General features: G+C 62.4%; 1 protein-coding gene across 5 annotated transcripts in view; it reads right to left on the bottom strand.

Moving 5' to 3' along the window:
* LOC123584436 (cell migration inducing hyaluronidase 1) overlaps positions 1–16,288 on the bottom strand; it is a 128,984-nt gene that overhangs the window by 35,087 nt on the left and 77,609 nt on the right. For 4 of the 5 annotated variants that reach the window (XM_045452268.1, XM_045452266.1, XM_045452265.1 and 1 more), the window contains 9 exons: positions 14,008–14,157; positions 13,387–13,525; positions 12,501–12,737; positions 9,860–10,039; positions 7,337–7,407; positions 6,456–6,551; positions 5,942–6,063; positions 3,833–3,965; positions 2,884–3,075 (listed from right to left, as the gene is read on the bottom strand). In XM_045452268.1, the coding sequence (XP_045308224.1) occupies positions 2,884–3,075; positions 3,833–3,965; positions 5,942–6,063; positions 6,456–6,551; positions 7,337–7,407; positions 9,860–10,039; positions 12,501–12,737; positions 13,387–13,525; positions 14,008–14,157 (1,320 nt within the window). The remainder of the gene's footprint in view (positions 1–2,883; positions 3,076–3,832; positions 3,966–5,941; positions 6,064–6,455; positions 6,552–7,336; positions 7,408–9,859; positions 10,040–12,500; positions 12,738–13,386; positions 13,526–14,007; positions 14,158–16,288) is intronic. The other variant, XM_045452270.1, reaches the window with a different exon arrangement.

Raw genomic sequence — 16,288 nt, 5'->3', positions numbered from 1 at the left:
AGGGCCACGGGCACAGGTGAGGGGTGGGGGGGGGGGCCTGGGGAAAGCGGCGGGGGGCTCTGCAGGTGCCCTGGCTCCACAGCCCGAGCTCTCTCTGCAGGCTGGGCTCCCACCTGGACACTCGGGGGTCCAGAGAGGAAAGGCATCGAGGCCCTTCCAGTGGGAGAGACGGGCAGGTGCACTTGAGGCTCAGACCCAGCAGGGCCTGGTGCGTCTGGGGGAGGGGCTTGGGCTGGAGGAGATCTAAGCCACGGAGTCCCCAGGTCCCTCCTACGGGCCAGTCATCGAGTGGAGGCCCTGGGGATGGGGGCCTCCGAGGAGGGGGACGGAGTAGAACAGGGAGCCTTTGGAGCCAGAGAGCTCGGGGTTTGAGTCCCGGCTCCGGCCGCCCGCACAGACACCAGCTCGCCCCCGCTGGAGCCCCCCGAGGTGACGGACATGCTCCGTTGTGCGCATCCAGTACGCCAGCCACAGGCCGCCCGCGGCTACTGGACAGGCGGGATCTGGCTGGGGTGACGGAGGGGTACAATTTTCCACTTTAATTTTAATGAGATGTGAAGAGCTTCGTGTGGCTGGTGCCTGCGATGGAAAGCAGGAGGCCGGACGTTTGAGTTCCCTGAACCTGAGTGTCCTCCTCTGTCCTGGGTGGGGAGGGGGTGCAAGGAAAAGCCGGGGTGTGGGAACGGAGGTGGAGAAGGTCTCAGGTTTCCAGTCGCCCTGTCAGGAGGTGCGGGCATCCACACGGTGGACGGCAGGACTGAAGCAGCGTTTGCAGATGAGTCACAGTTTCGTGACTCTGTTATGCCCATCTGTTTCCTGTCAGAAAGCCCTTCGTGTGCATGGAAGCCTGTTTCCTGGAATCTGGGGGCAGCGAGGACAGAGGGCCCAGGAAGGCTGAGTCCCTGGGGGGACCCTGAGACGTCACTGTTGGGGGCACGGTTTTGGAAAAGACGGGGCGGGTCGGCCTTTGCTTCATGCCAGTGGGGGACGGGGAGGCAGAGAACGGGCTTGGGGCTGAACGGGAGAAACGTGGGCCTCCACAAGACAGACAGACGGACGGACACGCCCCCTGCCCCCAACTACCTGGGGCTTTTCTGACGCTGCCCACCAGGGGGCGCTGTCCTCAGGTAAGCGCCCAATGCTCCTGAGCCAAGTGCAGGGTTCACCGGGAGCCTAATAACTTTAAGGGGGTGGGGGCTGGGAAGGCGGGGAGGGGTGGGGGCTGGGAAGGGGGGCGGGGTGGGGGCCTGGTGGAAATACAGGCAAGGCCGTGCTACGCCGAGGGAGTGAGGAGGGTCCCCAGGGGCTCCAGCCTCTTCTCCTGTCCTCCCCGGGTGCTCGGGGCCCAGGGCAGCCCCATCCCACTCTCTGTCCAGCCCTAAGAAGCCTCAGGAAGCAGCCGGGCCTGTTGGCCAAACGCTGCCCAGCGGGGCCGCTCTCCAGCCCCCGTGCCCAAGCCACACCGTCGGGCGAGGCCCGCGTGCCCTGACACCGCGTGGCCCTCGGCTCTCTGGGCCTCTCGGCGCTCACAGCTGCCCCATCGGGACCTCTGCCCCCGAGCCTCGGGGTGCGCCACACAGGGGTGCGGACGTGGGCTGGTCTCTGCCGGGCGCTCCTCCGTCGACCTCCGTGCAGGCACGGGCGTCACGGGCTTTTCACCCTCTCAGAACCACAAGTGCCACCCCGGAGCCACACGTCACCGCACACTGAGCAGTTGACATCAGCTCAAACCGTCTCAGTGCCACTGTCACCGACAGTCCAGGAGGACACCTCACGTCCCAGGGGACCCGTGCACGTGTACTGGCCCTGGGGACACAGGAGTCGCCCGGCAAAGACCAGCGCCTAACGCTCAGGGGGGCCTTTCCTTCAGGGAGGGAGCCGCTCTCCATTCAGTAGTCCCAGAGGGGGGTCGGTGAGCGTGCACCACCAGGGGTGGGGGGCGGCACACAAGCCCCCAGCCCGTCTGCTCTCTCCCCGGAACGTGACCTGAGCACTGTGTCCAGGGACCGTGCACGGCGCTTTCGGACAGCGATGCCCCGAGGACGCTTCCCGCTCGCTCCCGCTACCCAGACCCCCGAAGCGGCCCCTGCCCCTCGTCCTTGTGCGCCTGGGCTCTCCAGCTCCTCCCTCGCTTGTCTAAGCTCAACGGCCTCCTGGAAAATTCCTTTTTTGCTTGCAACAGTCAAGTTGGATTCCGTTGCTTGTGACCAAAGCACCCTCGTGGATGGATACGGAACTCTCTCCACTATTAACGATTGACCCGGACTATACCTTTAACCCCAACCGTCTGAGACTCCAGGAACCTCACGTGATATAAACTGCAGCACCACTAAATCTACGTTTAGGAGAAGAATAAGGAAGACCCAGAAGCTACAGACGGAAAGGATTTCAAACTGTGGTAGGTCGCATCATGGCCTAACAAATATTCACCCCCTTCCCTCATCCTTGGCGGGAGACGCAGGCCGACCCGCCCTTCCGTGTTGAGCTTGACTATGTTACTTGCTTTGTCCGCTGGAATGTGGCTGTGAGAACATGCCAGTCCTGAGCCCAGGCCCTGAGTCCCCTTGTGTTTCTGTTCCCTCCCCAACGGGAAGACAATGTCCTGGGAAGAGTGAGAGTCGCGGGTGACGCTCAGTCAGTCAGGTGAGAGCCGACCTGAACCCCGCTGGCCCCCTGGAGCCACGCTCGGTCCAGGGAAGCTGAACCCTCAACGAGCTGCAGATGCGGGAGTAAGAGATACGCGCTTGCCACAGAGGTTCGGGTCTGTTTTGTTACGCAGCGTTATGATGGCGGTGGCTAACTGATACATATTGTCCCTGCTTTCCGACGACTTGAAGCCTAATAGGTCCGCTCGGCCCGGGGAGGGGCTAGTGAGGGTCTTACCCGCCACCTTGACCTGGTTGGAGGCACAGGCTCTGCAGGGGACCACCTGGAACTCTTCTGCCTGGTACATGGAGTAATCAGTGCTGGCGACGACCAGCGTGTCTCCGGGCTTCCACGACCGCACATCGTCCTCCAGGTTCAGGATGGTGCTGTTCACGTTGGTGTCGATGGTGACGGTGAGTCTGGGTCTCACTGGAACCCCAAACGGGAGGGACTGAGAAACGGCCCTCGGTCCTTGGCGAACTTTTGACCGCCCGCCTCCCCCCTTCCCCTCCCTAAATAAATGCTAGGTTTGCCTATCCAAACCCAAATCGCCAGGCTCAGCCCATCCCAGGCTTGGTACAGGTTTTTGAAGTCAACAAAACCTTACCAGAAAAGAGCCGTTCATTAGCCCTGCCAGGGGAATTTTCCACCGGCTCCTTCGCGAGAGTTAAATGCGGTCCCTCACCACACCCACTCTGCTCAAGCTGCACCACAAATATAGTTCCCCTCAACTAGTATTTACAGTAGCCGTAAGCCCTCCGCCCCACCCCCCCGGGAGAACTCTCGTCCCTAATGACTGCCTTCTGGACGGGGCCAAGGGCCTCCACGGACCGGCCGACCATTTCCAGGCCCTCCTAACAGGCACCTCGGGATCCGGGTTTAAAATAACAGCACCCAGAGGCCGCGAGGTCGCGCCTCTGCGGGGGGGGGGGGGGGGGGCGGGGGGTGCGCAGGGAGGTTGGCTCTGTCCCCCGCGCCCTGGCTTTCTTGGACCAGGCCCTTCCCCTTCCTGAAACGCATTCGGGCAGGGCGGGGCTCTGCCGGCTGCTGCCAGCTCCCAGGACCGTCCCCCGGCTCCCGTGTCACAGACGCGCTCCCAACGGCGAGCTCGGCAGTGGCCCCGTGTCACCGCCACGCGCAGAGGCGGCCGCCCCAGCCACACCCCCGCCCCCGGCAAGCTGCTTACCAGGCTTCCCGCAGAGGAACCGCACGCGGTAGCCGTGGCAGGGGCGGCCCCGGTCGTAGCACGCAAACCTGTAATCCTGGCCCTTTTTGTGGACAACCTCGGCGGTGAGGTTAGCGCCGTCCAGCGTAGTGGCCTGGAAACGGCAGGGAAATTACAGGGCAAAATCATCTTTCTTTTCGTACGGAAGGAGGGTGATGATTCATGCTATAGACGTATTGCCCCAAGCCTCAGAGTGCCCCTGCTGCAGAGGCTGTTTGCTGCGGCCCGAGACTTTTCTTCCAGGGACCGAGCGTCACTTCGGTGGCGAGAAAACGGTCTTGTGACAGGGAGAACGGCGCGAACTCGCAGGATTGGACGGGCGCCCCGCCCGGGGTCCTCGGGTCCTCGGGGTCCTAACCACTGACGGCCCCGCCGGCCGCTGGCTGAGCGGTTACGGCCTCTCCACGGTGACACGGCACTTTTTCCGGAGCCCCTCACAACCCGCACGCCAGCCCTGAATCTGTGCGCTCCGGAGGACGGGCTCTGTCCAAACTCCTGGCGCCCCACGTGGTTCCGCATCATGGAAGGGGGGTGCCTGGGAAAATCTGGCGTGCACGACCTCCTTCCTCCTCCCGGGCAAGCCAGGAGGGCTCTGGCTTTGCGGGTACCAAGGCGGACACCCAGAGAGGCTGTGTGACTTCCCCGGGGCGAGCCAAGCCAGCGCGCAGCAGAGCCGCAATTCGAACCCACACCGAGCCCGTGCTTCCCCCCACCTCCCGCTGCTGCCCTCGGGCGAACCGCCCTGCGTGCCTCGCTCTGCGTCCGTCTCCTCCCGCTGGACCCCGGGCTCCGGGGAGGGCAAGGAGCCGGGCTCTGCCCGCCTCCCGGCCCAGGGCTTGGCACACAGTGGGGTCTCGGGGATGGGCACGGACGGGCGGGCGGCTTCAAGGCCAGGTGGAGGGTTCAGGGAGCGGGCTCAGAGGAGGTCGTGATCCCTGCCAGCTGGGGCTCGTCCCGGAGCCCGGGTGTGTCTGCATCAGGACTGTGGCCGTCATCAGGGGCAGGCAGTTTAGAGCAAGGCCACAGCTGTTGTCCTCTTTGGCACAGAGACCAAAGGGACCAGGGCTGGGGAAACAGGGGAGGCGAAGTATATTCAGCCTACTTAATAATAGGGTGGCGGGGGCGGGGGGGGGGCTTTTCAGGAAACACTAGTTTGAACACAGCAGGTATCTGTCGCCCTTGGCTTCAAAGAGCCTCGTAGCAGTGAGCTCAGGCGTCATTTAACTCCGCCCTTTCCTGCCAGTGACATACTCACGCCCATGATCTTGGGGGGCGGGGTGGGGGGGCGTCCAGCTCCCCCACAGAAGCAGGAGTCGCAGACGTGCCTGCTCCTTGCAAAAAGCTAAGGCCGATAATTAGCGATTGTAAAATAATTAACGGTATTATCACGATAATGAAATAAAACAATTGTGAAATAATAAAACCTACGGGCACTTCACATTGTTGCATTAAATCGACAGAATGATCGCGCGGGGGAACCGTGATCATCTGCATTGTTGCCTGGGAGGAAACGGGGGCCCTACGTCACTTGACGGGCACCTGCCGTGGGGAAGGAGCAGCTCAGGGTCCCCTCGGGGTGGAGGAACTCCAAGTGAAACTGCTGAGCAAACGCTGTCTGTTCTCCCATCGCGGGTTTGTATTCAGCTCAGTGGGGCACAGGGCGGTGGGTGTGCTCTCCACCCGGGCTGGGTTCAGCCCGCACCCCAAATCCCACTGGATCCTGGGCACCCCAGGGCCCAAAGGAGGTCAACTCTGCGGGAAGACTGAAGGAGAGGCCCCAGCCCCACGCCGGGCGCTCTCAGCCACGGCTACGGGCGCAGGCTTAGGAGGAGGCAAGGGAAGGGGAGACTAGAATCCAGGAGAGAATCCGGGGTGCTCGCGTGGGAGCTCCCCGGCCAGCCGGCCCGAAGCAGACAGGAGCCTCTCTAACGGGAACAGGACTCTCTGGCTTACCAGTGTCCTGGGACAGCCCTGAGGATCCCACCCTCCCCCCCCCCACCCGACTCAAATGGCAAGAAAGTCAGCTGCAGGCTCCTCTTCAAAACCGTCCCATCATTTTGAGCTCGGTACCTGTATATCGATGGGGCGGTTGCAGATTTTTCCCGGGTGAGCCTCCCGGAGGTCTGAAATTTTCTCCCCGCCTTTAGTCTGCGGCGCTTTGTCGTGGTCGAACCACCCCGTCCATTCCACGTCTAGACGCAAAGCAAAGGGCAGGGTCGGGCAGGAAGGGCCGGCGAGGACACGTCCCGCTCGGCGTGGCCCCAGGCGCCCCGAGGACGAAGACGGGATCTGTCATCAGCCCACTACCTGGGGCACCGAGGGGTGCTCTCTGCACCCCTGTCCCGCCCCGGCCGTCTCCCGTCCAGTGGTGCTGCGTGGCACAGAGAGAATTCAAGAGGGAGGGCGTCCCTCTGGGCTAGCGGCCGCACCGGACCGATTCATTAGTGACAGCTTTCCGTCCGTTGCAAATTTAATTTACGGCCCTCCGGTGGCCTTGCGGCCGCAAGAGAAGCACACTTGCTTTGCCAAGACAGGAAGTCCCGGCCACTGTTGGGTTTTGTCCTGGGGGCCCCAAAGTCCTCACCTTGAACCCACTCGCTGGATGAAGAAACGTTGAAATGCTCGCCGTGCTCCGTCTGGAACACTTTGAACACCCGGGCAGCAGCGGAGCCGCGGTGCCCTGCGGGAGAGACCAGACCCCCCCCCCCCCGGATTCTGAGCGCTGTCATTCTGAGGCAGAGAAAGCCCCCTAGGCCCACGGATCCTGAGCTATTTCTTTAAAAAAAAAAAAAAAAGTTTCAGGCCAATGTTTCTACTTGGGAAGCAGACAGCGGATTACGTCTACGGTCCCTTCTCGTGATTCTGTTTTAAGAGTCGACTTTTGGAGGGGCGCCTGGGTGGCTCAGTCGGCCCAGGGTTTTCATCTCCGGGGGATGACCTCACAGTTCGTGAGCTCGAGCCCCGCGTTAGGCTCTCTGCTGCCAGCGCCGAGCCTGTTTTGCGCGTGAGCTCTCGCTCACAAGTAAATAAGCATTAAAACAAATAAAAGCTCGATTCCGGTGTTCCGGCAAATCTACATTTCGGAGGCTCATAATTTCTCGCGTGAATTCCCGTCTGAGATTAGAACAGTGCCTTCCGCAGACTTCTCCGGGCAGAGGAGGCCCCCCTGGGTGGTAAAGGCCCATCCATACACTCTTTTTAGCTCCAAAGACTATCTCTGCTGGATCGTCCCAGCTCCCGCCTGTCCCAGGTCACTCGTTTCGAATTAAGTCAGCGACCACCTCTTTGCAAATATGTTAAATATTATCTCCGTGATCGGCTTTTGCCGCTTTGGCGTGACACGGTCGGGACGAAGGGTGTTGAAGGGGGCTCCGCGATGCTCGGAGGGAAGAGGGGGGTTTGGAAAGGGCCCCGTGTTCAGAGGGACGCCGGCGGGGATGCAGCCTCCTGCCAACTATTTATTACCGTGATATTCAATGTGGTCTTCGACGGAAGAAGAGGGATTTCCTTTCACAGTTAGGAAACTCCAAGGGTGTCTGCAAAAACCAACAAGCAAAAGTCAAGTTCTTCGCACGTCTGAACCTGTAGCAGAGGCACAGCCCAGACAGACTGCCACCAGCGGGCGGCCCTCCCCGCCGTTCGGGGGCGATCGGCCCCCTGGCGGGGCTTCCCGGCTCCGGAGAACAGGGGCCTTTGTCTACCAGCGCTGGGCTTCCTCGCCACCTGGCTCGCCCGCCGTTGGCTCGCCCCGAGCGTCGTCAACCCCGCTCTGGCAGGAGCCCAGGTATGAATCACAAACAAGCCCGCGGACCCACATGCCACCCGCCAGGCTCAGTTAGGTCCTGAGGCAAGTGCTCCGGTTCCTTCAGGAAAACAAGGACACAGGTTCCAAGGGAGAAAGGTACTTTCCAGGCTGCCCGGGAGGTCAGCACGAGGGAGACCCCGGAGGGCCTGTGCCCCGGCTGCCCCGGGAGCCGCACTGGCTTCGGGGAAGGAGGAGACGCGTCTCGCTCCCCATGGGGGACGGAGGAGGAAGAGATTTGCTCCCCCGAAGCGTGCTGTAAGGCAGGAAGGTTTTCTTACCCATTTCTGTCTCCCTCCCGCCCCGATGCCTGCTACAGCCTGAGATGCCGATCGATTACGGCACTCGAGAGCTTTCGTTCTTTTTGTTTTGAGCTTTCATTTCGGACAGGGGGCCTTCATTCACGCCGGGGATTGGACTGGGTCACTCTCTTGCTTGAGATCCTTCCGGGGCTCCCCGTTGCCCTCTAGGTGAAATCCACACTCCCTGGCACAGCGCGAAAGCTCGTCCCCTGCCCACCTCCTCAGCCTCCCCTCTGTCCCCTCCCGCCCCAACCCTCTTCTGCCGCCTGTGCGCTCCCCCCGCCCCCGGCCTCTGCACCTGCGGTCTCTCGTGGGGAATCCGCTTGTCCTCACCCTCACCGGCAGCTCGGCCCAGCCTCTTGCTCACGCGTCCCTGCCACTTCCCTTTCCACGCCTGCCTTCCCGCGAGAGCTCAGCACACTTCGTCAGGCCCAGAGCCTCGGGCCGGCATCTGCCCGAGAACTGCAGCCCCGGGGCCCAGCTCTACTGCCTTTAGAGGTTTCGAGTTGGCCCCTCACAGTGCGTCCGTGCAAACGAGGGGGGAGAACGGAATCCCGCCTGCCTGTGTCCCAGGCCCGGGGGATCGGCCGTGACAGAACGTGACCAAGCATCCCCCCTTCCGGTGGCTTTGTTCATCAGGAGACACGTTATTCGAATCCTTGTTCTGTGCCAGAGGCGACGGCAAATATTTCGCTCCTGTTGTCACATCTAATCCCTCCCAACGGTCCTTTGAGACGGCTCCCAATGTATCCCGCTGTACGGATGCAGGAACCGTGCAGAGAAAGAACGAGTCACTTCCTGCAGCCACACCCACCAGGAGGTGCAAATTCAGGCGAAATCAGAGGCCCGACGGTGGGCCCTCAGCTGTTACCTTCTTCCGCCGAGGCCCTAAGAGCCCAGTCCCCTGGTGGACAGCTCTCACGTGACAAATCAAGAAACTGGCCTTGTGGCTTATTAACAAGGGGATGGGAGCCCCCTCGGCTTCTGCTAACAAAGGAGCCTCGAGAAACCAAGGTGTGCTCGTCATCTCGGACTACTTGAGCTCCTGTCCAGGCCCTTCTAGAAGAAACAGCCGCTGGGCTGTCAGGGAATGACCCCGGAGCCCGGAGCATCCCCCAAGCCCCCACCCCTGCCTTGCCCGGGAATCTCTGTCCAGCCCATAAAACGGGGGTGGGGGTGGGGGTGGGGAGAAGTGCTCTGCTGTCCCCGATCCTGCTCCCGGATCTGCAGAGCTGAAGGGGAGCTGAAGGCCCGCCCCCCATCTTCCAGCAGCCACAGGATGGATAACCTCAACCCCAACGTCCCACCGCGCTGAGGTCGGATCCAACGCGATAAAAAGGTGTGGCTACTGTGGGGCAAACGGCTTCCTCTCGGGGCCAATGCGTGTGCCCCAACGTCAGGCATGAAGCTTATAACCCAAGACAAAGCAGACCACGGTGGAGCACAACCCAGGGGCCCTCCTGCCCGGGTGCGCGGCCGGGCAGGGACACTTTATGTCTGCCAGTCCCCGGAGGGGGCAGGGACAGGGGCCGGAGGGGGCCGGGCAGGGACACAGATGTCTGCCGGCCCCCGAGGCACGCGATGACCCCTTGGCCAAAGAAAGGGAAGGCGCAGCGAGCTGTGCGGACGTCCAGTTCGTATTTTGTAAGTGGCTGAATGAAATGGATGAGCCCGTGCAAGGAAAGACCGCTGCGTTTTAAGAAGGGAAGAAGCTTTTGCAAGAAAACCTGGGCGCCCAGCCTTGCCCGGTGCAGACGGGCGACTGCCCGCCACTCCCCAGGCCGGCACTGGGGGGCGGCGTGCCGTGGGGAAGGGACAGAGGCTAAGGTAAGCTGCGGGGCTGCCCTGGTGTCCTGGCGGAGGCGACGGCCCTGACCGCGGTACCTGAATCCAAGGTGTAGGAAGTGTTTGCTGCCCAGCTTCGTCATGGCCTTCCTGGCCGCGTCATCCAGGTTCCGGGACCCCTCGTCGTTCACTGCCACCGAAAGGATCCTGCCCGCGGGCACCGCGTTCAAGTACTGGACCAGGCGTTCACTCTCCTTCTTGGATCTGTAGGTGTCAAACCTAAAAAGGTCGGAGGTGGGGGTTAATAGTCCTGACAGCAGCCCCTGCAAAGAGACGTCCGGGCTCACGGTTGTGTTACAACCACCAACACGCCATCCAGAGCCCCCCGCGGGCTGTGAGCTTTCAAGAAAGTCGCCTCTGTGCCAGCAAACGCCAATCTTCCCGACCTTGACAAAGGTCACCCGGTCCCGCACAGAAAATACCCAGAAAATACACAGAAAATTGTTTGAAGTGTGACTTCAAACAAACATCTGTACCACCGGGGGTGCGCATTTACGGGGAAAAGATACAATTTCGCAACGACCCCCATGGAACTCTGAAGATTTGGTGCAATGACAACAAAAATGCCCAAAGAATGCGTCTTGGGAATTAACACACGAAACTGCTCTAAAGCGGATCTAGGAGCGCCTGGGGGGCTCAGTCGGTTGAGCGTCCGACTTCGGCTCAGGTCATGATCTCGCGGTTCGTGGGATCGAGCCCCGCGTCGGGCTCTGCGCTGACGGCTCGGAGCCTGGAGCCTGCTTCCGATTCTGGGTCTCCCTCTCTCTCTGCCCCTCCCCGGCCCATGCTCTCTCTCTCTCTCTCTCTCTCAAAAATAAATAAAAACATAAAAAAAGGTGTTTTTTTTTTAACGGATCTAGAAAAATGAACTGGCATGAAGACTCAGAAAAACGGTGGTGGTCACGGGGGTGGGGCCGGCTGGCTAGGTGCTCCTGAGCCCTCAGACTGGACAGCAAGGGTCTATGCAGCTGGCGGGTCCGGGCCGGGGCCGCTCATTCTGCGCCCCCCGCCCCCCTGGCTTCGAGCCGGGCCAACCTCAGTGCCACAACCACACCGCACGTCTTCACACGCCCTACCTCACCTCCCCCTGCCTGATCACACACTTACTGCCTGTCAAGGGCTGACCTACATTCTCCTCCCTCCCGGAACCTTCTCAGATGGCAGCCAGTAGCTCCTGTGTGCGGGCGTGTGTCACGTTGGCGACCCTCTTCACTCACACACCTCCGGCCGCCTCGTTCTCGGAGCCACACACGCATACTTTAACCCAAGGAGATTCGGCCGAGCAGCCGTTCCGTCTCGGGAACCTGAACCCCAGCTGCCAGGGTGGCTTCCCACGGACCGCCCAGCCCCGGGGCACCCGCGGAAGTCGCCCAGGGTCAAGGGTCTGGGCAGACCCAGGTTTGAATCCCAGCTCCGACACTCGCTGGCCTTGTGACGCGGCACACAGAGCCCACGGGGCCTCAGTGTTTCCCTCTGTACAACGTGGATGATCACAGAACCTACTCGGGGGGTTGATGAAGATACACTACAGATGGCCAGTCAACGCGGTTAACGCGTCGTTTTTCACGAAGCCCAATGAACGTCACTGGTGTTCACCGCAGGGCAAGGGGGGTCGTGCCGCATATTCCTGCCCAACGTGCCCTGTGTCCCCGCAGCCCCCTGCTCCCTGTGTCCCCGTGACCCCTGCTCCCGGCTCCCTGCTCCTCGCACCCTGGTTCTCGTGGAGCCCGCGCCCCTCACGTCCAGCAGCAGCAGGACGGCTCGGGTCTGCCTGCCTGCCCCAGCCGAGTCCTTCCTGGGGGGTCCTCCCCTCCGAGTGCCCTGGGACAGCCTCTGCAGACTCTGCTCACACCCGAGCAGGGAAGGGGTGGGGCGGGAGGGAGCGGAGACTTGCCCTCCCCGCCTCTTAGGCGTCTCTCGAGTGCTTCCATTTCCACTGCCGTGGCTTCTGCCCGAGTCCTGGCCGGCGGCCCCTCTCAGGCCAGGCAGAAGCCTCCCGGCCACCTCTGCTCTCTTTCCTTCTGTCTCCACCATCCATCCATTCTCTACTCGGCAGCCAGAACGTTCTTTTCATCAGATCAGACCCTTCTTAAAACCCTCCAGGGGCTCCACGTCCCACTTAGAATAAAACCCGACTCCTTACGGTGGCCCGCGAGGTCCCACACCTGCCCCTGCCCCAAACCCGGACGTTACCGTGTCCCAGTGTCATTGCTCTGGACCCCCCTGCCTCTCTGCTGGCCCTTCCGGGTTTCCCTCACGACCCCCTCACCACTGGCCCTTTGCACTTGCCGCCGTCTCGAACACTCTCTCCCCGACTCATGTTCACCCTGCAGTTCTCCGCTTAAATGTGCCTCCTTGAGGCTGGCCTTCCCTGGCTGACGCCACGTGGGCTTCCCCGGTCACTTTCTGCCTCTTCGCTGTGTCTTTTCTCCCTAATCGCCAACGATCGCGATCTGGAACGATGTCGTGTGTATGTGCGTGTGCGTCTGCCCGTTCCCGCTAATTCTCTTCTGCAGGCAGATGCCCGGGGAGGGAGGGACGAAACTCCTGGAGGTGAGGGCTTCTGGTTGGCCGGCTCCCTGCCGTGTCTCAGCGCGCGGACCAGCATCTGGCTGCGGCCCAGGCTCGGCGAACGTCTGTGGAACGAAGGGCTGTGTGTTCACGTGAAGGCAGACCTTACCGGTCGGAGTGGATGACGGTCGCCGATTTGGGGTCGATGATATGCACGATGACTCCACGGTGACCCCAGCTCCTTTCGAAAAAGTAGCCCCCCTCCTGCATGCCGCCTGGGTGAAGGGTCTTGTTCAGAAACGTCCAGGAGAGTTTCTTCTGTCCGTGTAGCTCAAGGACGCCTCCTCTGCCGACCCCGATGTACTTGAGGCCAAAGTAGGGGTCCGGCTGAATGCCTTCGTCGGCCCTGCGAGAAAAGACAGCTGCCCAAAGTCAGCCGACGCCCCACGGGACGCGGGACCCAGAGGGGACCTCGCCGCTCCCTCCCTGACCGCCGGAGAACCGGTCACACGCGGGGGCTTGGGAGGCCGGCAGCAAGGGCGTCACCGACCAGATCTTCCTAAGCCAGACCGAAATGAGGCCAAAAGGCCAAGCCAAAGCCCTGATCATGAGTTTGTACGTTGCTGCTTCGTTCCGGGCCTGACGGTGCTATGCTCCGGGCCACGTGCACGGTGCGCACGGACCTCTGTGTACTTCTGGCCACCACTTCTGAGAACTCTCAGTTGGCCCGAGGCCGGCACCGTGTGGAAATTTGCTTTATCGTGTCCATCCTAACCCGTTGAATAAACACCCCCAGAGGCTCCCTGAGCCTCGACGTGACGGAAAGGCAGCCGGAAGTCTGGCAGGGACGTGCGTCCCCTCGGCGTGGACCCACAAGAAACACAACACCGCCTCCAGCTCGCCCCAGAGGCCCACGTCTGTGTTGCTCGTGGTTCCGCCCAGCGGGCTGCGACCATGGTCCCCGTCCCACCATCCCGCCTCCCTCCCGCCTTTGGAAGGCCTCCTGCCCGTCAGATCCAAGAGGAGCATTCGACCCGCGGAAGCTGACCGCCCACCTGCCGTACAGAACGATGCTGAAGTTGCCCTGGTAAGGGCAGAGGGCGCTCCCCGCGTGCAGCTCCCCTCCGTTGTCAACCAGGATGTGCCGGGTACGCAGGACGATCGCCTCGTCTTGGTCCTTAATGACCAGCTTTCCTGAGGAGGCAGGCAGGGGTGGGGTTGACGAAGACGCGTGTTAGCGGGGAGGCCGTAGGGGGAGCCGTGGGCGGACCCGCGAAGCCCCCGCCTCGGCCAGACGGGCAAGAAGGCGGGTCTGTCCCGGGACTCCTACCCTTCCCGCGCTCACTACCGGCTTCTCCTCTCTCCTCTCACCCTGCGATGCGGGGACACCGCCTGCCGCCTTGCACCCGCCGCCGTGCGCGCCGTGCTCAACGGGGGAGCGTCCGGCGGCGTGACCGGCCGGCACGCTCCGAGCGCCAGCGAGGGCCTCCCTCTACGCTTCCTTCGCCAAGACTTGGACCGCTGACGGGCTGCTCCTAAGCGCCCAGAGCGGATGGCGTCACGACCCACCAGACGCTCTGACCCGAACCCAGGGCCCGTGACCGTCATTCTGCCCGTCCGGACCCCCGGCCGCCTGCTGGGCTCCGAGGCCGCGGCTGGGAGGGAGGTCGGCTTACCTCCCTCTGAGACGTGGATGGAGTTCACCGTGGCAGAAGACGTGAGCAGCAGTGTCCTGCCCCGGCCGATGTGCACGCGGTGGCCCGGGTCGTGGCCAGGGCTCCAGGGCAGCAGCTCAGGGCTCTGGTCGGGGCACTCGGCCGCCACTGCTAAGGACAGAGGGGCGTCACTGCTTCCAGCCACCGCCCTCACCAAGCAAAGGCTCTGCCACGCGGGGGCCTCCCCCACCTTCACGGCTCTCGTGGCCCGAGCCGCGTAGGCACAGGCGCCCTGGGATCCGGCCCCACGTCTTTACTACAGTCCATCCCATCGGTCCACAGGTCACTTCCTTTCTCCGGGGTCAGTCTCTCCGTTTACAAAACGGAGGGCGTGGCAGATGACTCTCTAAGACATTCCCGGACCCGAAGCTAGGTAATGATCTGCCCAGAGTTCTTGCAATCCAAGAGAGTCCTCCCTCTGGAAAGCGGCGCTCTGAGAGTTAAGGAAGCCCCCTCCCTTTCCGCGCGAGACTCTGACTTTAGTTAATTTTCTAGCTCTGCTCCCCTGGAAACCCAAGAGGGGATGGTGTTATATCGTAAACCGGGTCACCAAGCAACGTTGCTTCGGACAAAAGCGACCCCTTATCAGTGAGCGGCATCTAAATGGGTCAGAACTGTGCGTAATTTGTTCTCTCTCCCTGGCGGAGTCGTCTCCCTGCAGGGTCCCCCCTGGGCACGTCTCCTGCGGGGACCCAGCAAGTCACGTCTATGCAGTTGTCGTGACGGCTCGCCACGGTCCTTTTTAAAAGAGAGTAATTTGGAAAAAAAGTGCCAATATTTAACAACACGTTGTTTACATGCTAGTATGTTCTGTGGAACAGATGTTATTGTCAGAGTTGAGAGAGAGAGAGAGAGAGACAGAGAGCGGCTCTGCGGGCCCGAGGCCCCCAGCCAGGGCAGCTCCCACACCTGGCCCCAGCTGCCACCTGGGGAACCACACAGGGTGGCTTCTGGAAAGCCACGTGGCACGCAGCCAGGACGTCCCCGGGCAAGAGAAACACATGCCTCGCGCCCGCGCCGACGGCGGCCCGTGTTTCCACCCTGCACCCTCCTCAGGGACCTGACGCCGATCGCGGCCTGTGGCGGCCTCGGGGTCGGCATGTTTAGCTGAACGAGGGCCCCGTGGGGGGCGCCGGGGAGGCGCGTGTCCCCCGCCCCAGCAGAAGCACCGCGAGCAGCCCCCTGGCCATCTGGAAGAATCTCCCCGCAGTGAGGAAATATCCAGAAGGAAACTGGTAGGAAGACCAAACGAGAAGGGCTCGCGTCCGAGAAACAGCCCCGAGGCCTTCCTCTCCTCCGTGCCCAGAGGTTGCTACGTACGAGGGTTGGGGGGCGTGGGGGCTGGGGAGGCAGGAGGGCGGGGTGCAGGTGCCAGGAGGAGGTCGGAAGGGACGGACGCGAGCTCCCGGCTCAGGCTTCGAGGAGGACGGTTGCGTCTCTCGAGCAAAGCGCGTGCAGGGAACGAAGTCCACGACGGGGGGCCGTGACCCCAGGAGGGATTCAGTAGGATCCCCAGCACGTCGGTTCAAAGTGTCGCTTTACTTCCGTCCCCTTATCTCTGGGATGAGAGTGTCTGCCCCGCATTTACGCGTCCCCAGAGAGCTGGGAGGGGGGTGCCGGATACGGACCCCCGAACCCACATCACCTCCTCCTCTTTGTGCATCTGAAGGCAGTAAGCGGCCCTCTGTCCTCTGCCAGGCAGCCCGAGGCGGGCTGGCCGAGCCGTGTCCCCACCCGCCCGGCCCCGGCCCGCCAGCACCCCCCTTCCGCCCGCCATCCGCTCCGTCGTCAGCGCGAATCCAGGCTCCGGATCTCCTCCACCGAGCGCAGAATTCCACGCTGTTTGGAAAGCAGCTCTCCCAGCTGCTGGAAACCCCCAGGGGCTCCAGCAGTGGTGACAAACTGAACACGAGGAAGCTTGCTCATCGTTGGACTCTCCGGAGCCTCCAGCAGGCACTGCTCTGCCTCAGCATTTAGCAGCCGTGGGTCCCGGGGGCCCAGACGAGAGCCCCCGTGGGTCAGTGCTCACGCCTGGGCTTGTCTTTGACTGGGTCACGTGCCTGGCTGGCTTCCAGCGGAGGCCAGAGGCCCCGGGCTGCCCTCCACCCAGTTCCGGACCCGGAGTATCCGTTTCCAAGGAGGCGTCCCCGCAACGCGCGGAGGACACGTGTGGCCCGTGGCGAGCCACGCGGTGGAGGCCTGGCACCAAGAGCTTGCTGAGGAGGAGTCCCTTCGACCGCAC

Source organism: Leopardus geoffroyi, chromosome B3 (genome assembly GCF_018350155.1).
Source record: "Leopardus geoffroyi isolate Oge1 chromosome B3, O.geoffroyi_Oge1_pat1.0, whole genome shotgun sequence".
Taxonomy (NCBI): domain Eukaryota; kingdom Metazoa; phylum Chordata; class Mammalia; order Carnivora; family Felidae; genus Leopardus; species Leopardus geoffroyi.
Note: the sequence above shows the minus strand (reverse complement) of the source record. Positions and strands in the feature narration are given on the sequence as shown.